The 24,059-nt window shown below is 36.9% G+C and overlaps 1 protein-coding gene across 10 annotated transcripts in view; it reads right to left on the bottom strand.

Annotated features, from left to right (window-relative positions):
* Positions 1–24,059, bottom strand: part of TNS3 (tensin 3) — a 481,975-nt gene that overhangs the window by 304,054 nt on the left and 153,862 nt on the right. For 7 of the 10 annotated variants that reach the window (XM_007500437.3, XM_056804865.1, XM_056804871.1 and 4 more), the window contains exon 2: positions 11,583–11,694. In XM_007500437.3, coding sequence (XP_007500499.2) covers positions 11,583–11,694 — 112 coding nt within the window. Of the gene's footprint in view, positions 1–11,582; positions 11,695–19,620; positions 19,837–24,059 lie in introns of those variants that run through there. The other 3 variants (XM_007500436.3, XM_007500442.3, XM_007500441.3) reach the window with 1 other exon arrangement.

Below are 24,059 nucleotides of genomic sequence, written 5' to 3'. Positions count from 1 at the left end.
CAGGGATCTAGGAGAAAAAACACTATCCACAAGCAGAGGACAAATTGTGGGAGTAAAAACACCGAGGAAAGGCAACTGCTTGACAACAGGGGCCGATGGGATATGATTGGGGATGTAGACTCTAAATGGACATCCTAGTGCAAATATCAACAACATGGAAATGGGTTCAGATCAAGGACACATGTAATACCCAGTGGGATTGAGCATCAGCTATGGAGGGGGGTGGTGGGAGGGGAGGGAGGAAAAGAAAATGATTTTTGTATCCAATGAATAATGTTTGAAATTGACCAAATAAAAATAATGTTTATTTAAAAAAAAAAGATTCAGCTCAAGCACCATTGTCTTCATGGAGTCTTCTGGAAGATCCCAAGTGCTAGAGCACCTAAAAATACCCAATATTTAATTATTTCAAATTTATTTTCATATTCATTCTATATATACAAATATTAGTATTTATATCCTCCATTAGAATGTGAGATTTTTTCGATTAAGAATTATTTCACTCTGTGTTTGTACCTCTAGTTCAAGCATAGTGCCTAGTACATAGTAGGCACTTAAAATCACTTGTTGATTGATACTTTTTGATTGAGTTTGTCAATTACTAAATGACCTTGGGTAAGTCACTTGACTTGCATGCACCTCAAATCACTAATCTATAAAACATTAATAATAAGTAACAGTTGTACTATCTGCCTCCTAAAGGTGTTTTATATTTCAAATGAAATCACAAGCATTAAAAGTATTTCAAATACCATGAAGATACCAGACCATAAGGGTCTAGACAAAACAAGCTGAGAAAAGATAACTCAAATATGTTCCTGCCTCAAAGGTAAACAGAAGATAAAAGCTTTTTTTTAAAAAAAGCAGGAAAATGATCTTAAAGGATTCTCTATAATCTCCCTGCCTGTCAGATAATTCCAGAAAAAGGATCTCTTAGAAAAAAAACTTTGTAATTCCTTAGACTCTACAAGACTATACATGATTATCATGATGAGCCAGTTTGGTATGGGAAGAAAAAGCCCAGAAAGCGTAATCAAAAGATTTGAGTTCAAGTCTCAGGTCTAACACTTCCTTAATTATACCACTCTGGGTCTGTTACTTCAATCATGCATAGCAGGGATGGTAACAATACCTGATAAGATGTTGTTGAAAAAAAAGTAGTATGAAATAGAAAGCTATGATTTTAGAATCAGGGTACCTGGCTTCAAATCTTGACTCTGTTTCCTAATAACTTACTGTGTCCAAAGCTGACTTCTTTAGTCTTTCCATGATCCTATTAGCAAGTCAAATAAAAAACATAAATTAAGCCCTACCAGGAAAACAATACCGCACCCCCCAAAGAATCTTCTGCTCAGGCCAGGAGGATCTATTTAGTGACTCTCAATGTTTTCCCAACCTAGGTTGGGAAACAATGAAACCTTTAGTTCAAAAGGAACTAAAATAAGTAGTATCTATTTTTAAATGATAATTTTTATGTATTTGAAAGCACAGAAGGTGAATTGATAATCATCCTCGGAATCAAGAAGACCCAGGTTCCAGCCCTGTTTTTGATAAATACTTCTATGATCTTAACAAGTCACTTAAATCTCTGAATACCATCAAGCAACCCTCAAAGACAGGAGTCCTTAGCTTAGGGTCCAGGGTATTTTTTTTTTTTGGTAACTGTATTCTATGTAAAGCATTTCCTTTGTAATTATTGATATTTTATTTACATTTAAAGACACAATTTTGAGAAGAAGTCCATAAGCTTCACCAGATTTCCAAAGAGGTCCCTGGCACCAAAAAAAGGTAGGAAGCCCTTCTCTAAGAAATCAAGTTAGCATCCACAGAGGGCATCTGAACAGTGGGAATTCACCTCACAAATGAAGCCACAAATCTTGACTAAAATGTGTGCAGAAATATTAAAGTCAGTTCCAGTACTCTTTTTATTAAAAAAATTTTAAATATGCTTATCATTCAAGTTGTTATGATCATACACACCTATACCCACTCACATCCTACCTCCTCACATATAATTACCCACAAATATTTTTAAACATTTTGGGCTAGTAAATGACCACTCTAGCTCACAGGGCTTATTCCTTTGAACTTACTTTCCCTTTCTCTCATTTGGCATTTATGATTTATTGTTAGCTCCTTTTTCATGTATTTTTTCACCTAACTAAATTTAAAAGGCCTTAAGAAGAAGGATGGAGTTATACTTTTTTTGGCTATACTCCAAAGGGAATATTTGGCACCATCATTGCAAATTGACTCTGTTCATCTTAATTAATTAATTGAAATGATGAAGGATTCTCAGAACTTGCTTTTTTAAACAAGAAGTAGAGAAAATGTTTGAAAAATTTTTGATGGAAAAATAGCAGCAGGTAATCTCCTTGATGCAGCTCTTTGGGAGGACCACTCAGATTAGGCCCATCTACTAACAAGTGCATATTGCATCTTCTAGGGAACAGGCAATAGCTGAATTCACTGAATTCTCCGTTAACCCTAGTTGACTTTCAGCACTGCAAAATCTAATCATCTTCAAACTCACTAGTTCTTTGTTCCTGAGAAGAGCCAAAGTGATTCCATCTCACTGAAAAATGGGAAAACTATGGCTCAAAACAAAGTGTTCTTTCACCGACACTTCCTTTTGAAATATAGTACAGTGCTTTTTTAGGTGAAACAATTTTTTCAGATAATGAAGTTAACAAGAACTTAGCTATGTGCAACAAGCCTCCTAACACGGAATTTCAGGTCTCTTTGATGTGGTCCATTTTAGATGGACCAATCCTAATTAACTCATATGATAGCATCCATGTTAAAACAGCTCTCCTGAAACTGAGTTGTCTCCCTTCAACAGTGTGAAGTGACTTGAGATCAAGTGGAAGTTTTATTTGGGCAAGGTTTCACTTGTGTTCATTTAAAGGTTGAACAGGGAGTGTGAAATTTCAATTCATCTGATGACAGGCAATTCTGAAGTTCACACTAAGGAATATATATATTTACTTATTCATATTTATATTTATTTATATATCCATTTTATTTGTTTATATAAATGTGTGTGCATATGTACATATAAAATGAATTTACAAATATGCATTTGTATATAATTTTAGAATTAACATCTGGTTATAACTTTTAAATATGCATATTCATTTGTGTATATTTTATTGGATTATTTATTCATTTATTTTTTAATGTGTTTGTTTTGAGGCTAAGTCTCCTTGTCTCACCCAGGCTCTAAGTACAGCAGTCAGTCACTGGCCGAATTCCACCAATGACCAACATGGAAGCTGTAACTTGCTCTGTTTCCAACCTAGCACATTTCTCCCCTTCATGGACTGATTATCTGGTGGCCCTTATTTTTGAGGGATAGATAAAAGGAAAATGCCAGCAAAGGACTTTCCTATAGCTCAGAATTCCCAAATTCAAGCTATCAACCAATCTCAGCCTCCCAAGCAGCAAGGATGACAAAAATAGACCACCATGTCCAGCCAGGCATTCTGGGAACAGAGCATAACTCGTATATTAGCATTGTGGAAGCATGACAATTGAGGATCTTTTAGCTGTGTCCATTTATTTGACAGGCATATTATGGACAAAGCAAAAACTAAGCAAACTGAACTCTGGGACAACATTAGCCGAAGGAATATTATAGGTGAAAGGGAAAAACTGGAGAGAAAGGAGTGATCAGCCAGTGAGGGCTAGGCAGAGAAAAGAAAGGTCATTAACTCTGCTGCTGGTAGCTGCCTCTCATTGGAAAATTCCAACTGCTGCTTATTCAGGAAGTTACAATCTAATGATAAAGCACCCCATATACTCGCCCGAAGACTAGCTTTTCTTAGCTAACCAAGCAGCATGAAAAAGCAAGTGATTTCATGAAACTCTCAGGGAGGTTTACTGGTCTCCCTCTCAGGCTTTATTTCACAATCTTACTACATGATCCAGCCAAAGAGAATGATTCAAGTTCCCTCAAATGTGACCTTCACTTTTCCTGTTGCTAATCCTTGATCCTCTGCCTGGAATGCCCTCCCCCTGACATCTCAACTTATGGGCATCCTAACCCTTCTTCAAACTCCAGGTCAATGATGACGCCTCCGTAAACTTTCCTTAGATCTCCCAGCCAAAAGGGATCTCTTCCTACTATGAATTACATTTTACCTAGTTTGGGACCTCATTTATAGGCTTCCAGCCATATTTGTAATGGAGATTTGTGTACATGCCTTACGTAGCCCATTAGATTTAGTAAATCTTTGAAATCTCCCCTTCCAACTCTTTTGTGGAGGTTGAAGGGTGCATGAAGGTGGAATATTGATGGTACATAATGGGAAATCTCCCATTATGTACCATCAATATTCCACATTCATGTACTTTTCCATGTACTAGTCAATTTGGCTAATTTTTTTCTACTTTTTCTCTTTGTTGTTTAATTATTTTGCTTCATAAAATGACTCTGGGGAGAGGTGAAATTCAAGGGTAAGCTAGGCAATATAAAAAAGGTATCAATGAAAATTGATCTTTAAAAAGAATGATGAGCTCTTTGATGACAGGAATCACATTTCTCATTTATCTTTGTATGTTACCCAGTAACAAGCATATTGTAGTAAATTAATATGTGGCTGATGAATGAATAGCAGGAAACATGTACTCCTAAAGTAGAAAAACCGATGGCTAGAAACGCAAACATCATTGATGGTAAAAATGTGTCAGTATATCTTCATGTGAGTAGGCAAGTCTCCAATAATAAGATTTAAATCACTCAAAACAATTAAATGAATGTTATTGTTATTCATTTTTATTATTGTCATTATTATTATTTATAAAATAATTTTATAATCATAATGTATTGTTATATTTGATAAATTATTTAATGTTTAATAATATTTATTTGTGTATGTATATAATATGACATTTACTAATAATTCATTTAATGAATCATTATATTTAATAAATAAAATAATATTTATTCACCTATTTATTATTGTATGTTGTTATATATGTTTATTATTATATTGTATATAATAAATAATAATATATTATTATTGTAATTATAGTTGTATCTATCTCTTTATGTTGGAGATTTGAGGGTGGCAAAAATACTAGAGAGGTTTATTATTTCCTTCTCTAACTCATTTTATAGATGAGGAAACCAAAGCAAACAGGGTTAAGCAACTTGCTTATATAGCTCATATAGCTAATAAGTGTCTGAGGCTAAATTTGAACTCAGCAAAGGTGAGTTTCCTGACTCCAAGCCCAGCAGGTTATCCACTGAATTACCAACTGCCCTAATTAGATGAACACAAGTGTATAAAAGGAAAAAAAAAAGAGAATGTCCCTGAGAATGGATCTGCCTCACAGCAAAGAAAACATTATCTGTAACACAGAACATCTAATTATAAGTCTTTTTTCTAAAGAATGACCACATGATATATGGACAGACAAGCTGAGTGAATATCATGCCAATCTGGAGCATTTCCCATTCTTTCATTTCTCTTCCAAAGAAGAAAAATCATTCTCCCTTTCCAGATAAGATAATATTAAACCAGAGAGCAGTTAAAAATGTGCAAAGGACCATTAGCATTCTATATAATGAGAAAGAATCTCTTTGGTCACTCACTCCTTTGTATACAAAGAGACACTATTTTTTCTGCCCCCTTCAACCCATTCCAAAAGCTGCATAACCTAGAAATGTAAAACTTCAATGAACTTTCAGAAACAACAGCCAAGAAATACTCAGTTTCTTCATCTGTAAAATGAGAGTCATACTAAAACCTAAGATCCCTTCTGCTTCTAACATTGTACAACCCTGTGACACAGTACAACATTTGAAGGATAAAAACTTTCCTTGGGCCATGGAAATTGAATCAAAGTTATTGGACAAGGACCAAAAGATAATTAACCTTTCCAAAGAAGAAAAGAAAACCCCTTTCTTTTAAAGGCTCCTCAAATAATAGTTTAAACTCTGTGAAACTTTTCCAAAGTTCCTAGGAAGTTTACTGGCTATTAATAATAATAATAATAATAATAGCTAACCTATATATAGTGCTTATTATGTGCTAGGCACTGACTAAGTAAATATCTCATTTGATCCTTACAACCATCATAGGAGGTGGGGCTATCATTATCCCCATTTTACAGACAAGGAAACGGAGGCTAAGATGAGGTACTTTGTCTAAGGTCACCAAGCTAGTATCTGAGGACAAAAACTAAGGTCTTTCTTCCTGACTTCAAACCCAGTGTTCTATACACTCTTCCACCTATTGCCCCTGCAACTCTTACTTCAGATAATCATAAATGCCTCTGTTTTTTTTTTTAATTTAAGGAAAGATTGGTTTTAGTTTGAGAATCATCTTTCAAAAATGTTTCTGATAGTTAATAAAGAATCATAAATATAGAGCCTGAAGGGACCTTAGAAGTCATTGAGTCCAACCCCCATTATTTACAGATGAGGAAAATGGGGTCAGATAGATTATTTGTCCAGGATCACAAGACTAGTACATTTTTGAGGAAGAATTTGAACTCCTATCTTCTTGCCTCTAAGTTTTTCATATTATCCACAAAATTAAGCTTCCCCTAATTAGGACTGTAGCATCTAAAAAGTGGCTAGGACAAAAAATAAACAAATCAATAGATAAATAAACACATTAAATAATATATAATGAAAAATAAAAAATGGATAGGAGGAGAAATGCAGAGTTCTTACCATATAGGCATGGAGAAAAAAACAGCAATTTTCTTTTCAAGAGAGATTAACACTAAATTTGAATAGAAATATATAAAAATAATACTAACCAATATAGAAATCAAAGGTAAATTGAAGAGGGAGTTTCATGTTAGGCTGCTAAGCTTCTCATTTTGTTCAAAGACACTATACTTAAAAACCTCACAGTGCCACAGCGATTTCTTCATTTCAGAGAAGGAAATTCAAGAAACCACAAGGCAACTTTTCTATCATTTAATAGACAAGCTCCTAGAACTCCTAGAGCTGAAAAATTCTTCATGATTCAGCTAATCTGGTAGTAACCCTCTCCAAACTTAACTAAGCTAGTTTGAGGATGAATATACACATAGGTTACCCCCCCTTAACCTCTCCCCTGCTTATATTTGAGACTTTCCTAGCTTAGAAAAACTCTGCAGTGCCCCCTACCCCATCCCTAAGCTTGCTAAAATGGTATATGATTCACTTTAACAGCAACAAACTCATTTTGTCACCTTATTTTGATTAACCACTGAGTAAATTAGCCAATGTACTGGGTTATTAAAACGATGTGACTAAAGCTTACATATCTTTAAATTCTGATCTTGGTCTATGTAAGGCATTGGCAGGATAAGTCTGTGGCCAGTCATCATAGAAGACAATCCTCAATGCTGATAGGAAATGAGTTTGAGATTAGGACTCACTGAATCAAAAAGCCTCCAAAACCACTCTGGAACGGATATTATTCATCATCATTATCTAAAATTCATGACGTTTGTACACTATCGGACCCAAATGCTTCAAACAGTAACATGATGCCATTCAGCCTGACTTATATGAACTTTCTAAGAGCAATGGCCTGAGATGAAAAAATAGTTTCACTTCCTACGGGAAGCATTTCTCAATTTCTCTGATTTTGCGGTATTCTCTCTGTCCTCAAATAATGTCTATATTTATAAGTTCACACATTGCAACCCCGCAACAGAATATCAGAAGATCCTTGAGAGCAGAGACTGTTTTTATTTTTGTCTTTTGATCCACAATACATAAATGTCTTGCATTCAGTAGGTGTTTAATAGATGTTTAATCACAAAGTCCTTCCAGTTATGCTAGGCTTGCCTGTGTGTTTTTTTTTTAATAAAAGAAGGGGTGCAGTGACCCCTTCTGGCCACTGGAGGTCGAGTTGCAAATAAGCAGCTATTTCACAAAACATTAAATATATTTTGTTGTTGATGTTTAGTCAACAATAAGCATTTCTTTTTTTTTGCATTTTTAATTACTTTTCATTTTCATTTTATTTTATTTTATTTATTAATTAAGAAAATTAAATATATTGGTAAAGTAAATTGTCCTAAAAAAAAAAGTAAAACTCTACTAAAGCTTTGACTACTCACTCTCTGCGCATTTTAAAGTTAAATCCTCCCCTTTTCAAGTATTTCCCAAGGAGAATCATTAGCCACTCCTTGAATCCAAGGCTCTCTTTACTCATCCTGACTCCCCAAATAGCAACCTCACAAAAGGAAGGGAATAAACACTTTCTATGTTAATGATGATTCACATGTAAAATTTTTTTGCCAGTCCCTCAGACTAGTTAATAAGCAATCATAAAGCATCAGACGATACTCAACCTGGTCAGAGAGAATTATCATTTCTAACTAAACTTCATTGTTGCTTTCTTTTCAAGGCTCTTTCCAGGACCCCCCACTGCTGTGCCTAATGAAATGTGGTATTCCTTGCTCTGGGTATAAAGTAATGAGGTCTCTGTGACTGGAATTGTTCCAAAAGAGGCTAGATGTGTCCAAACTAAGGACATTGTAGAAAAGATTTGTTTATTGGGCATCACACTCAACTAGACAATCTCCAAGTTTCCCTGAAAGCTAATATTTTTATTATTATTTATTAATAAAAATGTTTAGCATCAGAAAATACTTTGGAACTTAAAAAAAAAAGCATTGCTTCTTTAAAAAGGTAAATTTAAGGGAAGATTAGATCAGCACCAAAAGTGTCCCTATCAGGGCTCATCAGAGAGCAGAGTGGAAAAGTAATTAAACAGGGAATAAGACAGGAACACTTGAAATTCAATACAACATATATAAAGTGCCTACTAAATGTATGGCCATCTTAGTGATCAGTGGCCACAAAAACGAAGACTGCATGGTGCCTAACTTTAGTGAGTCAGGAATCTGGTTTATAATTTGAGAAGCAATCAAGTATTCATTAAACTATTGGAAGTATTGTCAATCTACCAATGGCAAATAAGATCATTCATATATAAGCACGAGAATGTATTTTTAAAGAATTCCTCTGCAGTGGTGGAGAACTAGAAGGGTAAAATACTACATATACTTTCAGACTCAAACCAATGTATTGGCAAGTCCTGCTGAATTTTCTCTTTCTTTCTTTTTTTTTTAATAAAAGGGATGGTTCTCTGGGCAAGAAAGGGGTGTATAAATGGAGATTTTGAACCTTTGACTTCATTCCCCATAGTCCTTAGTATTTCCCAAAATTCCTCTCTTGAGTCTCCACATTGGTGAGATCACATTATTAGTATTTAAGTGGATGTATGCTCCTCCCATGCTCTCTTTTTGACCTGTGATCGGGGTGAATTCAGGCAATTCTTTTGCTTTAGTTATTAATAATAAGACTTTGTAAAATATAATATTTAGTTATTATATATTAATTTTAATCTTTACAGGGGGAAGGACTTATTTAGAAATCTAGGTTATGTAAAATGAGGTCAAAAACAAAATCAAGTGTATTTTTTAAACAAATATTCTTTAAAATTAATCATCCCGAATACATGTATAACCCAGATCAAATTGCTTGACAGCTCTGGGAGGATGGAGGGAAGGAATCAATTTGGATCACATACCCAGAAAACTTATGTGGAATTTTGTTGTAACATGTAATTGGCAAAATAAAATATCTTTATAATAAAATTTTTTAAATAAATAAATAAATAACATTTATCATTCCTTTTATATGATTTATACCATTGCTTCTCCTCCTCCACAAACTTCTACAGGTTCATGCAAACCTAGACATCCTTTACTGTCAGAGTCCAGGAGATAAGGGCATAATTCCCCACCACCACCAAATGCTGTCTATGTCTGAATCCTGACCTGTGTGCATCACATTCTGTTTTTCACCTTTCTAACAGGCATCTTGGGTTTCAGTTAATTTAGCTGAGTGGCAAAGAAAGCTGGCCTTGGAAGCAGGAAGACCTGGTTTCAAGACCTTCCTGCAGCATCTACAGGCTTGTTTTATGATGAATTGTGGTGATCTGCATCTTTCCTCTCTACGTGCCTAAAAGCTGTTTGCATGCAAAAAGCATGCTAGAGAAGAATTTTAGTCTCCCCAAGAGACTAGCCCAAACTCTGCAAAGAGAGGCCATGGACGTCTCCCTGGTGTGGTCGGAATTCCAAGACGTCGCTGAAAGAATCAGGGCAGGCGAAAGTCAAGATTCTGAGATGCCCATCGCACCAGTGCCTCACCCTGCCTCTAAAGGTCTTGGATTCACTTTCTATCTAGTCTGGATCCACTTTAATAAGTGCATGTTGTTTCTTGGTCCCAACAGAGAGTGCGCCTTGGATAGCCACTATCTCATGGCTGCCTTTTTAGCCTCAGAATGGAAATGCAGTACCTGACACACAAGAGACACATCCAAAAATGTTTGCAGAAGCAAACATTGTCCAAAGGACTGTCCTCATAACTCTCCCTCTACAGTGGTCCAGGCCACAGAAGATCTTGGTTTGAGTCCCCGAGTCCCATCCCTGACACCTATTAACTGAGTAATCACAGCAATCCACATAACTTTTTTTGGAGCCTTTTTCCTGATCAGTAAAATTACAAAAATATTACTTGTCCCACCCTACTTTCTAGGAACACAGGATTGCAATCTAGTATCATTAGTCCAACATCCCACCTATGCCTGGAATCCTCTCACACTGTGTTTTCAGGTGCTTGAAATTAAAACATTTAAGATATTAATTATCTTCTGTTCAATTTCTATAAATAAATAAGTTAACTGCTTACTTGGCTAAATGTGACAAGGGTAACTTGACTCTAAATAGCAACCATTCCTTATTGTTACTCAAAATTCCTCAAACCCCTATGAATTTCACAAGGGATACCCTGAATACAAGGACGCCAAAGTCGGTCAAAAGTTTCATATGATAACACTTGGGGGTTTTTTTGTTTTTTTTTTTAACCCTTACCTTCCATCTTGGAGTCAATACTGTGTGTTGGCTCCAAGGCAGAAGAGTGGTAAGGGCTAGGCAATGGGGGTCAAGTGACTTGCCCAGGGTCACACAGCTGAGAAGTGTCTGAGGCCAGATTTTAACCTAGGACCTCCCGTCTCTAGGCTGGCTCTCAAGCCACTGAGCCACCCAGCTGCCCCCATATGATAACACTTGTAAATAAGTCATAAAGTATAACTTGAACAAATTCACCTTTGTTCTACTAATATGAATGTGGAGTTTGTCTCACCTTCATTTAGAGGAAAGATTCTTAATCTGGGCCCATGAATTTGTTTTTAAAAATATTTAAATAACTGTATTTCAACATAATTGGTTTCCTCTATAATTTTCATGTCTTTTATGCATTTAAAATCAATATTCTAAGCAGGGATCCAGACTTCGCCACCCTGCCAAAGGGATCGATGACCTAAAAATAGATGAAGATTCCCTGGGCTAGAGTGGTTATGACCTCTCCCTTTCTGGTCACCTTCGCATAGAACATATATTAATGTAAATCTAATTTCCTATTCAAAATAAGAATTAAATCTACACATGGAAAGCCTGTTGGCATTACAGGGGAATTCCAGAACTGTAAAACTTTTGGAAACTCCCCTGAAAAGTTGGGTAGCTAGCCAGACAACAAGAAGGACAATACACATGCTCACCTCGGCACGAAACACCTTGACTGTCAATAGGTTGTTTGCAGACGTTGCAGACTTTGGCCTTCTTAAAGGATTTATTCTTAAAAGTGTGGGCACCTGAAGTAGATTCTTCTGGCTAGGGAAAAAAAAAAGAGAAAACATTATCCTTCTTTTGTCATGTTCTCAATTTTTATCTACAAAAGATAAAACAAGCAAATTCTGTAAATATCCCAAACATGAATGATAATACACAAAAGAAAAATAAAGTATAGCCTAACCGAAGATATGTCAGCGAGGCCCAGAATACCCATAGGCACATGTCAAGTACTTTATATCATAAGTTTTTAGATTTAATATTTACATTTGCACATGTTAACTGGATTTGTACACTCTCCAGCCCCAGGAGCATTTGATCACTGTGGAATAATAATGATGAAAAATTCCCCTGCATACCTCAGATGAGGCTAGTAATCAGCTACAATCACCACATTTTAAAATAGAGTACATGGAGATTTTCCAAGGCTGATTTCTTCCTCCAGTCTTTTTGAATTAGAGCATCTCTGGTGAACATCATTATTTTGCTAGACAAGAGGCATTCTGGTCTCTCTTTTTTGTGGTTATGCAAAGTAACATCTCTATTTTCAAATACAATCTTTCTGTTCAGTGTTGTATATGAAAATGCTTGAGTTTTATTTGGTGTTTATTAAACTCAGAATAATAAATACATACACATACACACACACACACACACACACACACACACATGCACACAAACCCATCTCTATACTGAGAAGGTTTAATAGGAATCTTACCAATAAACAATTTAAAAATTATCCCTCTCTTGCCATGGCCATTGGATAAAGCACTGACTAAGAACACGTCAATTCTCCTGTCTCCCATGCTAAGGCAGTCATCAAGATAACAACCATCAATTCAATCAAAGCTGCTAAAACAGTCTTTGTCTATAGTACATGTAGATCTACAATCACATACAAGTACAAATATATCCATTCTAAAGTAATAAAATGCACAAGTTAACAAGACCTTAAACTACTTACCATCCCTTAGAGGATTTATGGGCCAGTTAAACTGGCTGGTTAGACAGAACATGGTGCCAACAAGAGCACAGTAAAAGATTCAGGTCCTATGTCTACCAAACAGATTTTCATGAAAAAATGTTCCTGTGACCCCAGGCTGCATCAATAAAACCAGGAAACTTTCAACTATGTCCTAATGGGAACTCACCAACTTGGAGAAAAAAATAACAGTTGAGAGCCAGAGTCTCTAACTTTGTCTTTATAAAGAATAAATGTCCAATGTTGTAGATATTCAAGAAATGCTAATTGACTTTACATTATAATATATAGTATTTCCAAATAAAATAAATAAAATAAAAATTCCAAAATAAATAGAATCTTATTTAAGAGGGTGACACTTTTATTTAATCCTGACAGAGTCCCATATTATCCTATATCTCCTGAAAAACATTCCTAGTGGCAGCTAGGTGACTCAGTGGATTGAGAGACAGCCCCAGGGACAGGAGGTCCTAGGTTCAAATGTGACTTCAGACCACTCTTCTACCCTGGAATTAATTTACAGTACTGCTTCTAAGATGGAAGGCAAGGATTTTTTAAAAATTCCTAAAGGACTTCATCTCTAGACCCTGTACCCACACATCCTCATCATGTTTTTATTCTTACTCCTTTACAATCAGGCTTCTTCCCCAATTCTATATCTGCTGAATCAGAACACTTTTCTCAGGCTTCATCCTCCTTGATCACTGTACTACTTCTTAAAATTGTTGGCCACGCACCCTGTGACCCCTGATTCTCTTTCCTCCTTCAGTTGTCATAATAATGCTGCCTCCTGATTCTCCTCCTACCTATCTGCCTGTTCTTGCTCCATCTCCTATTACCACCATTATGACCGCCATCACTGTCATCGTCATCATCATCACCATCACTATCACCATTATCATTGGCATACAAATGCAGGATCTTACCATAATTGGCTCTCATACCAGCCCGATGGTAAAATCAACATCATTTACTGATGAGGAAGCTGAGGTTCCAAAAGGTTTCAGAGACTTGTCTAGTGTCTCAAAGTAATTCTCTAGGAAACACAGATTGAATGCAAGGTCTTCCTAACTCCTAGTTTATTAGCTTATTGGGAATGCAATGCTAAGTCACCATCCCTGTACCACCCTCAAAGTAAGGATGCAACACAGGGGCCCATCCTAATACTTTTCTATCTACACAGTTCCTATTGGAGATCTCAAAAGTTCCCATGGGTTCAATTATCTCTATGCAAATGGATCTCAAGGGTTCATCTTACTGTCTCTCTAGCTCTCTGGTTACCCATCATAAACTACATGCTAGATAACTCCTCCTAGACATATCCTGAGCCCCTCAATATGTCTAAGACACAACTCTTTATCTTCTCTCCTAAATTTATCCATCTTCCAAGTCTCTCAAGTTCATAAGAATCATTTTTGATTGTCCCTCTTCCTCTAGACTAGAATACATTTGAGGAAAGAACAGGAGATAAGGATGGAAACCAGATTTGATTCAAAGAAGAAAAAACTTAACAACAAATTCCAATTAGTTGCAAAATCTCATCAATTCTATCTCCCTAATGTAACTTATATTCCTTTTTTCCCCTACTTACAGAGCTACAGATTGACATGAAAATTAAATTAGATATTTGTAAAATTCATAGTTTAGTGCCCAACATATATATAGTAGTCACTTAATAAATGATTGTTTCTTTCCTTTCCTATAGCTTGCTTAGCTAGTCCACAACTACCAATTGATTTTATTCATGCATGAATTCATTCATTTAATACCTGCCATGTAAACCTTAAAATTTCTTAGACTTATGAATGCTGGAAATTTCCCCATTGGGAAATTTCATACTTGAAAAAATTTCCTACTGATAGTAAGAACTCTATTGGAATATGAAACTCCTTGGTATGGGAGGATCCTTCTCCTCCCTACTTAAGACTACTTTAGGACAGAAACCTTTTGCTAAACAATGGAAAGGGCTTTGACCTATGCTTAAGCATAGAACAGGAAGTTCTTTGAGTCATGATTGATTTTAGAATTGATACAATAGAGATACTTGGAATGACAGAACCAGGTCTTGGAAGCTACAATCTCCACCCTACTCAGAGTAACAGGATTTAGGAAGGGCTGCAGCAAAGATCAAGATTTAATTATTTGAGAATATGACCTTCAACAGACATGTGCAAACCAACTGACCTCTGGGCGGTCCTGGGTTAAGCTAGAGCCACCATTGGCACAGGGGAAACATCGACAGTGATTGGTAGATGCGAGAACTGAGGGGAGGGAACTTAGGTTGTTTGCTTAAAGATAGCGGGGTAGGGGAACTGAGAGAGGTTGATGCTCTGAAGGAGAGGTTGATGCTCTGGAGGAGAGGTTTTTGCTCTGAAGGAGGTCTGAGAGGAGAGAGGTCCTGGAGGGAGAGCTCCTGGAGAGGTCTTGAAGGAGGCTGTGGAAGGAGAACTCAGGAGGAGAATTCTCTGGAAATTTTTCTTGAAAGGAGGCTCTCTTGAAGGTGGAGCCTGAGGTTGGCATGAGAAACCTTACCTAGAGAGATCTTGGGTGAGTGATAAAACCAACTGACTGATTTATCTCTTAGGACTGAGGTCTAGGCCTTATTGGCTTGAGGCCCGTCATTCTTATTCCTTTCTTACTTTCTCTCTTTTTCTATTGATTAATCAGTGTATTATAAATTAAATTTCTCTATAAAACCCAGTTGGCTTGGGCATATTCATAAATTGGGAATATATTCCCTGGCGACCATCTTATATTTATATAAAACCAAGACACAGTAGGAAACATATTTCAGCGGTCATAATTGTTATATATTTCCCTTGCTCCCAAACATTTTAATTATCACATTTTATGGCTCCCACTCTCTTATCTACAACTATTTAACGCTCAAAACTATTTTAAATCTAACAGCCACTAGACAGCCTCCTCACTAGACTCCCAGTCTCTAGTCTCTACACTCTTATCTATCCCTCACACAGATGTCAAAATAATCTTCCTAAGGCACAGAATGACCAAGTTACTCTCCTGTTCAATAAGGTCCAGTGAGGGTAGCTGGGTGGTTCAGTAGACAGAGAGCCAGAGCTGGTGACAGGAGATCCTGGGTTCAATCTGATCTCAGACCCTTCCTAGATATATCACCTTGGGCAAGTCACTTAACCCCAATTGTCCAGCTCTTACCACGCTTTTCCCTTAGAACTCATACTTAGTACGGATTCTGAGGCAGAAGGTAATGGTTAGAGAAAAAAAAACAAAAACCCAATGGCTTCTCATTACCAATAGAACAAGACAAATTCCTCATTACCTTCTACCATCTGGCTCCCAACTTCCTTTCTAGCCTTATTTCATATTTCTAGACCCTGCAAACTTAAATACTACATAACCCATAAACTAGCCTACTAGCTCTTTTCTTGATACTGTCTCTTCAGCCTCTATGCATTCTGCCTTGCAAAGAATTCCTAACTCTCTCAATTTTGTCTCAGAATCCCTGCCTTCCTTTAAGGCTCAGTTGAGTCACCACTATAAGAAGTATACCTGATCCTCCTAGCTGTTAACATTTGCCCTCACATTTTTCCAAATAGAAGTGTATTGTTGTACACATGGCACCGCACCCCTATAGGGAGAATGTAAGCTCTGATGAAAGGGACAACTCTTCTGGAGTCTATGTTTTGCACATAGTATGAACTTTAAAATCAAAGTTTAATTGATTTGTTGAATTAAGATAGAAATCTGCTTATTGCTCAACCAAAATTGTGAACCACATCTATCTACTGTCTACTTGTGCTTTATGATTAAATAATGCCAAGAAAGTATATATCTTACCTTGCAGAAAAGCTAAATATGCTGAAAGTGCTGGAAATGAAAATTGCAGAGATATACTTCAATATATCAAGGGATGAAATGCATGAGCATTCCAGCAAAAATTACACTTGAAATAAACCCGGTATCCTATTTTGAAGGTTCATTATAAACACCAGATCAAGGAAATTTAGCAAAGATACCCAGATGAACCCCCACACACTAAAGCAGAAACAATGCTGAGCTTCATTAACCTGAACAATTTTCATCATGAAAATATGTATCCTCAGAGTTTCAGCACCTAGCTTACACCCATGCACCAAAAAAAACTAATAATAAAAATAAAAACTTTAATTAAAGGAACTGGAAAAATGTGCTTCTATTAATGGAAACATTAAAATGGCTCTAAACTACCATCCTAACCACTTTTTCTGACAACATGCCACCACAAACAGCCCTGACTCAATTTGTCTCTTCCCTTCGTCCATAGCCCCCAACTGACCACAGTCCTGTGTATTCCATCCCCAGAAGCTTTCACACCTGCCTCTTAATCTGCCAATCAAATTGCTGGCTATCATTCATGGTCAAAGTCTCCATCCTACTCCAGCTCCCCATTCCCTCTCTCTTTCCCAACAACTCCTAGAGCACCCCTTTATTTTCAATACCATTCATTTGCCATTTGGTTACAAACCAAACTGATTTTTCTTATTCCTGTAGTGTCTGGCCCAAAGGATTATTGTGAGGAACAAATGAAGCAATGGATGTAAAATATCCTGATAACTTTCTGGTGTCACGTATAGAAAGCTAATCTTGGAGTCCAAGTCTCCTGCTAGACTCATCCAACCTACATGACCATTCAGTGCCCCCAAGGGAATTCCAAGACTATAAAACTGTCAGAGGACTTTCTCATCTAGATTGCGAGAGAAAGTTTCCTCACTGGCAATTCCCTGCACTAGTGAAATCACAGGTCCAGTCCAAAACAAAACAACAAAAATAAAAACTACTCAACAATTATTTTTCAAATAACTATTTATTCCAGTCCTGAGAATAACTTGTTAGTTGGCCAGTTGCCACAGTGCATAGAGCAATGGACCTGGAGTCTGAGCTCAAATACAGCCTCAGACACCAGCTATGTGACTTTTGGGCAAGTCATTTCAATTGTTTGCCTCAGTTTCCTCAACTGTAAAACAAGGATACTAACAACACCTACCTCCCAAGGTTGAAGTGAGGATGAAATGAGATATTTGTAAAGTACATAGCACAATGTCTGGCATTATAGTAGGCTTTTAATAAATGCTTGTTTCTTTCCTATTGTTTGATTGCCTGATTTACAACTATCTATTAATTTTATTCATGCATGCATTCATTTATTCAAGATTTTGAACACAATTACAGAGACCTTTTCTAGGCACTGAGAGAAGGCCCCAGTTTTGAAGGTTAACAACATTTCCATGAATGAACTCTGAGGAATCCATTTGAAATAGTTTATTAACATCTGCTCAGGCTTCATCTGCACATAACTTCTCTATTATGAAAGGAGAAGGGGGCAGGATCAGGAGCCTTTTGTTTTCACCTGGTACAGCTCTTTCATTTCTCCAGCTGAGGTGGAGCCAATGTGTGCACAGAAAGAGGTGATAGTAATACTGAAGCATTTAGAGGGCTCAGTTCAGGAATCTAAATTGCATTTAATTGTTAGGAGCAAAAGTTGGAAGACTAGAGTAGAGTGCAGAGCTGCTGGTTACAGAAGGATCGCCTGAGGGATACCCAGTAATTAGGGCTGGTCCTGATTGCCCACACTGTGAGATCTCTTTTCTGAGAGAAAAATCTCTCATCAAGGAAGACACTGAAATATTCAGTGTGGACCCTAATGAGCGTATCATCTCCACTACAGAAATACACAGACATCTCTCCTCTGGAACTCAAATTCATTCAGGCTCACAACTTTGTCAGCGCCAGCAGCAAGAGATCAGGCTAATGTGCCTTTTTCAAATGCTTCAGGTACATCATTTTGACTCAATCCACAAAAATCTATGAATAACTAGAGTTGATCTAGAATGCTATTTTCCTTTTTTAAAAAACTCATTATGCCTGTATCAAATTATGTATATTCTCACCTAAATTTTCTCATTTTTCAACTGGTAGCATTCAGTTCTTTCAGCTAAGATTCTGAACTCTTTAAATCTGTTTGTTTTAACCAAGGTTTTGATTTCCCTGGTTTAGGAAATTCCCTCCTAGGAAGAAAGCTCCCTAAATCACAAAATATCTACAATTGTCTCGTAACTTAGTCTTGGAGAATTGGAGTAGTAAAATCATAAGTCAATCAGTACCCAAATATTTATTAAGCCTCTCCTATGTGCCAAGCACTGTGTTAAGTTGGGAGGAACAAAGAAAGGCAAAAATCTTAGCCATTAAATAAGTGTGCCTGAGTACAGTGCCTACTAATTCCAGTAATTCATATTGTTTCTTCTTCATTCTAGTATTTTAACCAGTTAACAAATAAGAAAAGGATGCTTTGTGATTTCTTTGGAAAAAACACACACAGATATCGATATTCATTCACCAGTTCTCTTTTTTAGGTTTCCATCACAGATTTCTCATTTGTCATCTATAAGAAAGTACTTTAAAAGTCAAATTGAAACTTTAAAAAATGAGGAAATTTAAAAGACTTCATCAAAAACACTGATCCCAACGACCAAAATTCCAGAGAAGCAATGACGAAGCATGCTTCCAATCTCCAGACAGCCAGATAGAGAACTAAACATGCAGAAACCCATTTTGAGGCTTGGACAAAGTGGAAATTGTCTTGCTTGGCTATGCATATTTATTAAAAGGGTTTTGTTTTTCTTTCCATTCCTCCCCCACTTTGAGTGGAAGGTGGGAAAGAGCGAGAAAATAAATACTTGTTCATTGGAAAAATAAAAGTTAATTGTAAAAGGAGGCAATTAGATAAGAAACAGGACTGAACTGACTGGTCCAGATGTGGCCCTAACAAGGTCCCCTTTAACTTCCCACTAGCCTCACAAAATTCACCAAAAGCCCACTTAGCAGCCAAACTTAATAAGACTCCCATTACAAAGCCAACACAATTGGGTTGCTTCCATTTACCTTCGGTGCAATTCGTTAATGTGCCTCAAAAGTCGTGGGGCCTCCTTTTCCTCCCAGGCTTGCCCTCCCTCAAGAGTCCAACTCACCCAGTGGTGCAGCGGCTGTTGGTGCCGCCGCCGCTGCTGCTGATGCTGCTGCTGCTTCCTGGGATTCTGCCTGAGCATTCTTCTGCCCTCCACAGTTAAAGTAAACAGCTTCATAGCCCCTGTCCCTAGGACTGTTGGCTTTTCAAGATGGCTTGTTTTTAAAAGCCAAGAGACCTCAGCCAGCAGCTTCTCAAGCTGCTGCTCTTTCAAAGACAGCTGACACACAGTGGGGCAGCCCCAGCAGAGGCTGCCCCTCAGGTGGGAGAAGCAAAAGACCTTTGATAATTATGGCTCCAAAAGCACAGACGCCCTTTCAAGATTTTTTTTTTTTTATGGGCAAAGGAAATGCCCTACTTTGACCCCTTCATATAGGAAGCCCCAAAGAAAAGTTCAATTAAGTGATGACTGAAAGGGCTCTTTATGGTGAAATGGGGCCCCCAGTTGCAGAACCATTACTGAGCCAACATACATATATATCCATTTCTCCAGGAGCTCGTCAAAATAAGTCAAATGTATGTAATAAAATCCAGGCAAAGCAGTAATATCACTGAATGTCAATGCTCCATCTGATACAAATTACCCTGATTTCTTTCCCTAGTCTGTGTACAACCCCTGAAGAAGGGCCAGGGGCTTCTTTGGGCCACCTAACTGCAGGATGCCACAGTAACAGTGCATGTGAAATAAAAAATGCCTTCAAGTAGGGAGGGGGGAGGCAAATTTTCCATCTGACTGAAATTACCAATTGGGTTGGCACACAAGGCTGTATTACTAGGATTTCAATCCACTTCAGGAATGCTGACCATGGGGAAATCATTTTTTTTTTAAATCAGAACACTGGTTTCTTCAGGTTTCAGTTATCAAAAAAAACTTTAATTTTGTCCAGCAAACACTGCCCAAGTAATGGGTCATTATCAAGTAGTAATCTAAACAGCTTTCATACTTGCTATTTGATAACAGTGCTTTGAAAAGCACAAGGAAAAAAGATTATGCAGGAACGCTTATTCATATTTTTCTTCCTTACCTAACTCAAACAAGTAAATCAGACAGATTTTGAAATCATAGCACAAACAGGTGATTATTTCTAATGGAGAGCAATGTTACAGAGATGCTAGGGAAAGTGTCCCAAACAAGGCAAGTCATTAATGGCCTCCCTGTATCCTGAGCTGGTCAGACCACATCTAAATATCATGTTCGATTCTGGGAACCACATTCAAGGAGGGACATTGACCAACTGGAGCACATCCAGGCTGGTGAAAAACAGAACGGTCTAGAAGGTCTAGAAACTGTTATCCTCTTTGCTTGACTCTTAGGTTTGTCCATTTTGAACTTGGACCATGCCCCAGCTCCAGTGAACGGAGTCACTACAATCCAGAATGCCTTCCTAGGGAGAAAAAGGGTTTGGGGCTAGGAGGCAAGAGCCAGGAAATGGTACATAATAAACCCAAATTAATAATCCTGTGAATTCTAGACCTCCCTTGGTACATCTGCATATCTCTTTAAAATAAGTTGGAAAATTTGTAGAGTATCTTTTCAGAAAAAATAGGTGCCACTAAATTTCAACATGGCAAACAGCCATATATTGAACTTAAAGAACATTTTAATAGTATTCCTATAAAATGTAATGGAGAACTATAGGGGTTGTTTTTTTTATTTATTTAGGCTTTTTAAAACCCTTGCCTTCCACCTTAGAATCAATACCATGTATTGGTTCCAAGGCAGATGAGTGGTAAGGTCTAGGCAATGGGGGTTAAGTGACTTGCCTAGGGTCACACTGCTAGGAAGTGTCTGAGGCCAGATTTGAATGTAAGACGTCCCATCTCTAGGCCTGGCTCTCAATCCATTAAGCTACCCAGTTTCCCTTAACTGTAGGTTTTTTTGACAAGGCTCTTTTTCTGCTGGGGGTTGGGGTTTTTGTTTTATATATGCAAATGTCTCATCTGGTGATGCTTTGCCAAGTTCAGAATAACAAAACTCAAAAAAAATTAAATTTATAGCATTTACTTCAATACTAAATTTGCTCAAAATTAATTGTCTAAGTAACCATGGAGCAAACCACCCAAACAATGGATATCTCACTAAAAAAAGGGAGAGGGAGGAGAGAATGATACTACTCCTTACTGTAACCTATCCAACAATGAACACAAATATTCTATAGAGCAATAAACAATGTAGCAATTTCTTACAAAACTTTATTTAGGGTTCAGATCTCCACAGTCCACAGCAATAGCCACAGAGCAGTGATGGAACAAATAGTTACAAAAGTCAATCTGACAGACTACTTGTCCAAAGAGCTGGTTGAAAGGTCCGGTTCTGTCCTCTGTCCTAGCTTTGTGACCTTGTGGTAGTCACTTAAAATCTCTGAAGGCCCCCACATTGGCAAAATACAGAGAATAATACCTGACTCTTACTTATAAGGATCAAATGAAATAATAGACAGGAAAGTGCTTTGTAGGCTTGAACACACTGAACAAATGTGAGGCATTATTATGATTACCCTCCCAGTCCATATTAAATTAACCTTTCTAAAAGCTCCACTAATACTCAGGGTATGAGCTCATTTGTTTAGATTCTGGCTCTATACAGCCTACTGGATTCAGTTTGTTGAGCCCAGGATCATATCTTGTGATCTATAGTCATAAATTATCTGTGGTCAGTAAAGTCCTGCGGATTAGGGTGAGGAGAGTGTCTTTCAGCCAGCTAGACAGATCCATTATAAAATGAGGAGGTTGTATTAATTTTCTCAACTTGCTTCTAGTTCTACAAACTTACACATCCATAATTGTGGAAAGTTGCATTCATACAATTAGCATGATAAAATTCCATCAAGGAAAAGGGGAATTTCTTCCAGATCACAACCTAAATGGTTTGGCTTGATTAAAATATACAATGATTTATTCAATTTAATACCCATTATTTCTGTTGATGTATTTTGGGGAGTCTACTATATTGTGTCTTGGGATGCCCTTAATAAGGGACTAGTCCAACATACTGTCCAAGAAATACTATTTTCCTGTTAAAACTCCTGAAAGTATTTTTCATATTCATTCAGACATCCCAAAATCATCTATTCTATGCAAAGAATTGTGCTAAATGTTATGAGACAAAAATGATTCTCTTTAAAGAGCTTGTATTTTAGAAGTATGTTCAAGAGAAACATTTAGCTGAACTTGGAGTCAAGAGAGACCTAAAATCAGAATCCTGTCCTTCACATCTACTTAACTTGGACAAATCACTGACTCTTTATGAGCCTCAATTTCCTCACCAGAAACAAAATGGCAATAACAAAAACTATAAGAGCTATTTCTCAGATTTGTTGGGATCAAATGACAGATCATGCAAAGTTTACCATCCTCAAGACACATCTCAATTATTAACAACCTAAATACAAAGGAGAGGATTGAACAAACATCTGGGAAAGCTATGAAGAAGAATCAGGTTCAGGAAAATCTTCATGAAGGATGTAGAACCTAAGGGAGATCCTCATAGATTGAAAAGATTCTGTCACATAAAAATGGTCAATATATATAAAAACATATCAGTATTCTCCTTGTTTAGGGTTCTCACATCTACTTAAATCATTATAACGTTCAAGAAAAATTCTATTTTCATGTTAAAGAAAACCACTTCCTAGTACATAGTTACAATGATTTTGTTTTATCAATCCAGTGTAGACTGGTTAATCTAATTTAGCATCACAGACTTCTTCAATGAATAGTTTCCATGTGATATAGAGATTCCACAAACTCTCAAAATATTCTCCACAAAGTAACTGACTCTCAGACATTTTCTAAAGTTCAAAGCATTATGGAACTGGAGGACTGTTTAGCAAGAGATAGGAAGGGGGCGGGGAGGCAAAGATAAATGGATATTTCAGGAATGAAAAACGAGTATACTCTAGAGTTCATTCTTGGGACCAGTTCCATTTTTTGTAATTTTCCATAAATGATTTGAAATTCAAATACAAACTAGTCTCTGATTTCACTCTTGGAATCAAGATCTTCTAAGAAGTGAAGTATCAACTTAACAAGAATAAACTAAAATATAGAATACTGTCAAATGAACATTGGTATGGGTAAATAATAGGAAAAGAGCATCTAAACTATGCTTACAGGATTATGGAGGTGAGCAAAAAATATTAACTTGGGAAATAAATCTCTAAGTCATTATAGAATATACCCATATGAATCAAGGTATTCATTTCTACAGACAATATACAAGAATTTGAGGAAGTTAAGTGGCTCAGTGAATAAAGTGCAGGGCCTAAAGACTTAAATTTAAATCTAACTTCAATCACTTACTAGCTGTGTGACCCTGGGCTAGTCACTTAACCCCATTTGCCTCAGTTTCCTCATCTATAAAATGTGATAGAAAAGGAAATACTAAACAACTGCAGTATTTTTGCAAGAAAATTCTAAATGGAGTAGTGAAAAGTTGGTCAC

Source organism: Monodelphis domestica, chromosome 7 (assembly GCF_027887165.1).
Source record: "Monodelphis domestica isolate mMonDom1 chromosome 7, mMonDom1.pri, whole genome shotgun sequence".
In the NCBI taxonomy this organism is placed as follows: Eukaryota; Metazoa; Chordata; class Mammalia; order Didelphimorphia; family Didelphidae; genus Monodelphis; species Monodelphis domestica.
This window is presented reverse-complemented; position numbering and strand designations above follow the sequence as displayed.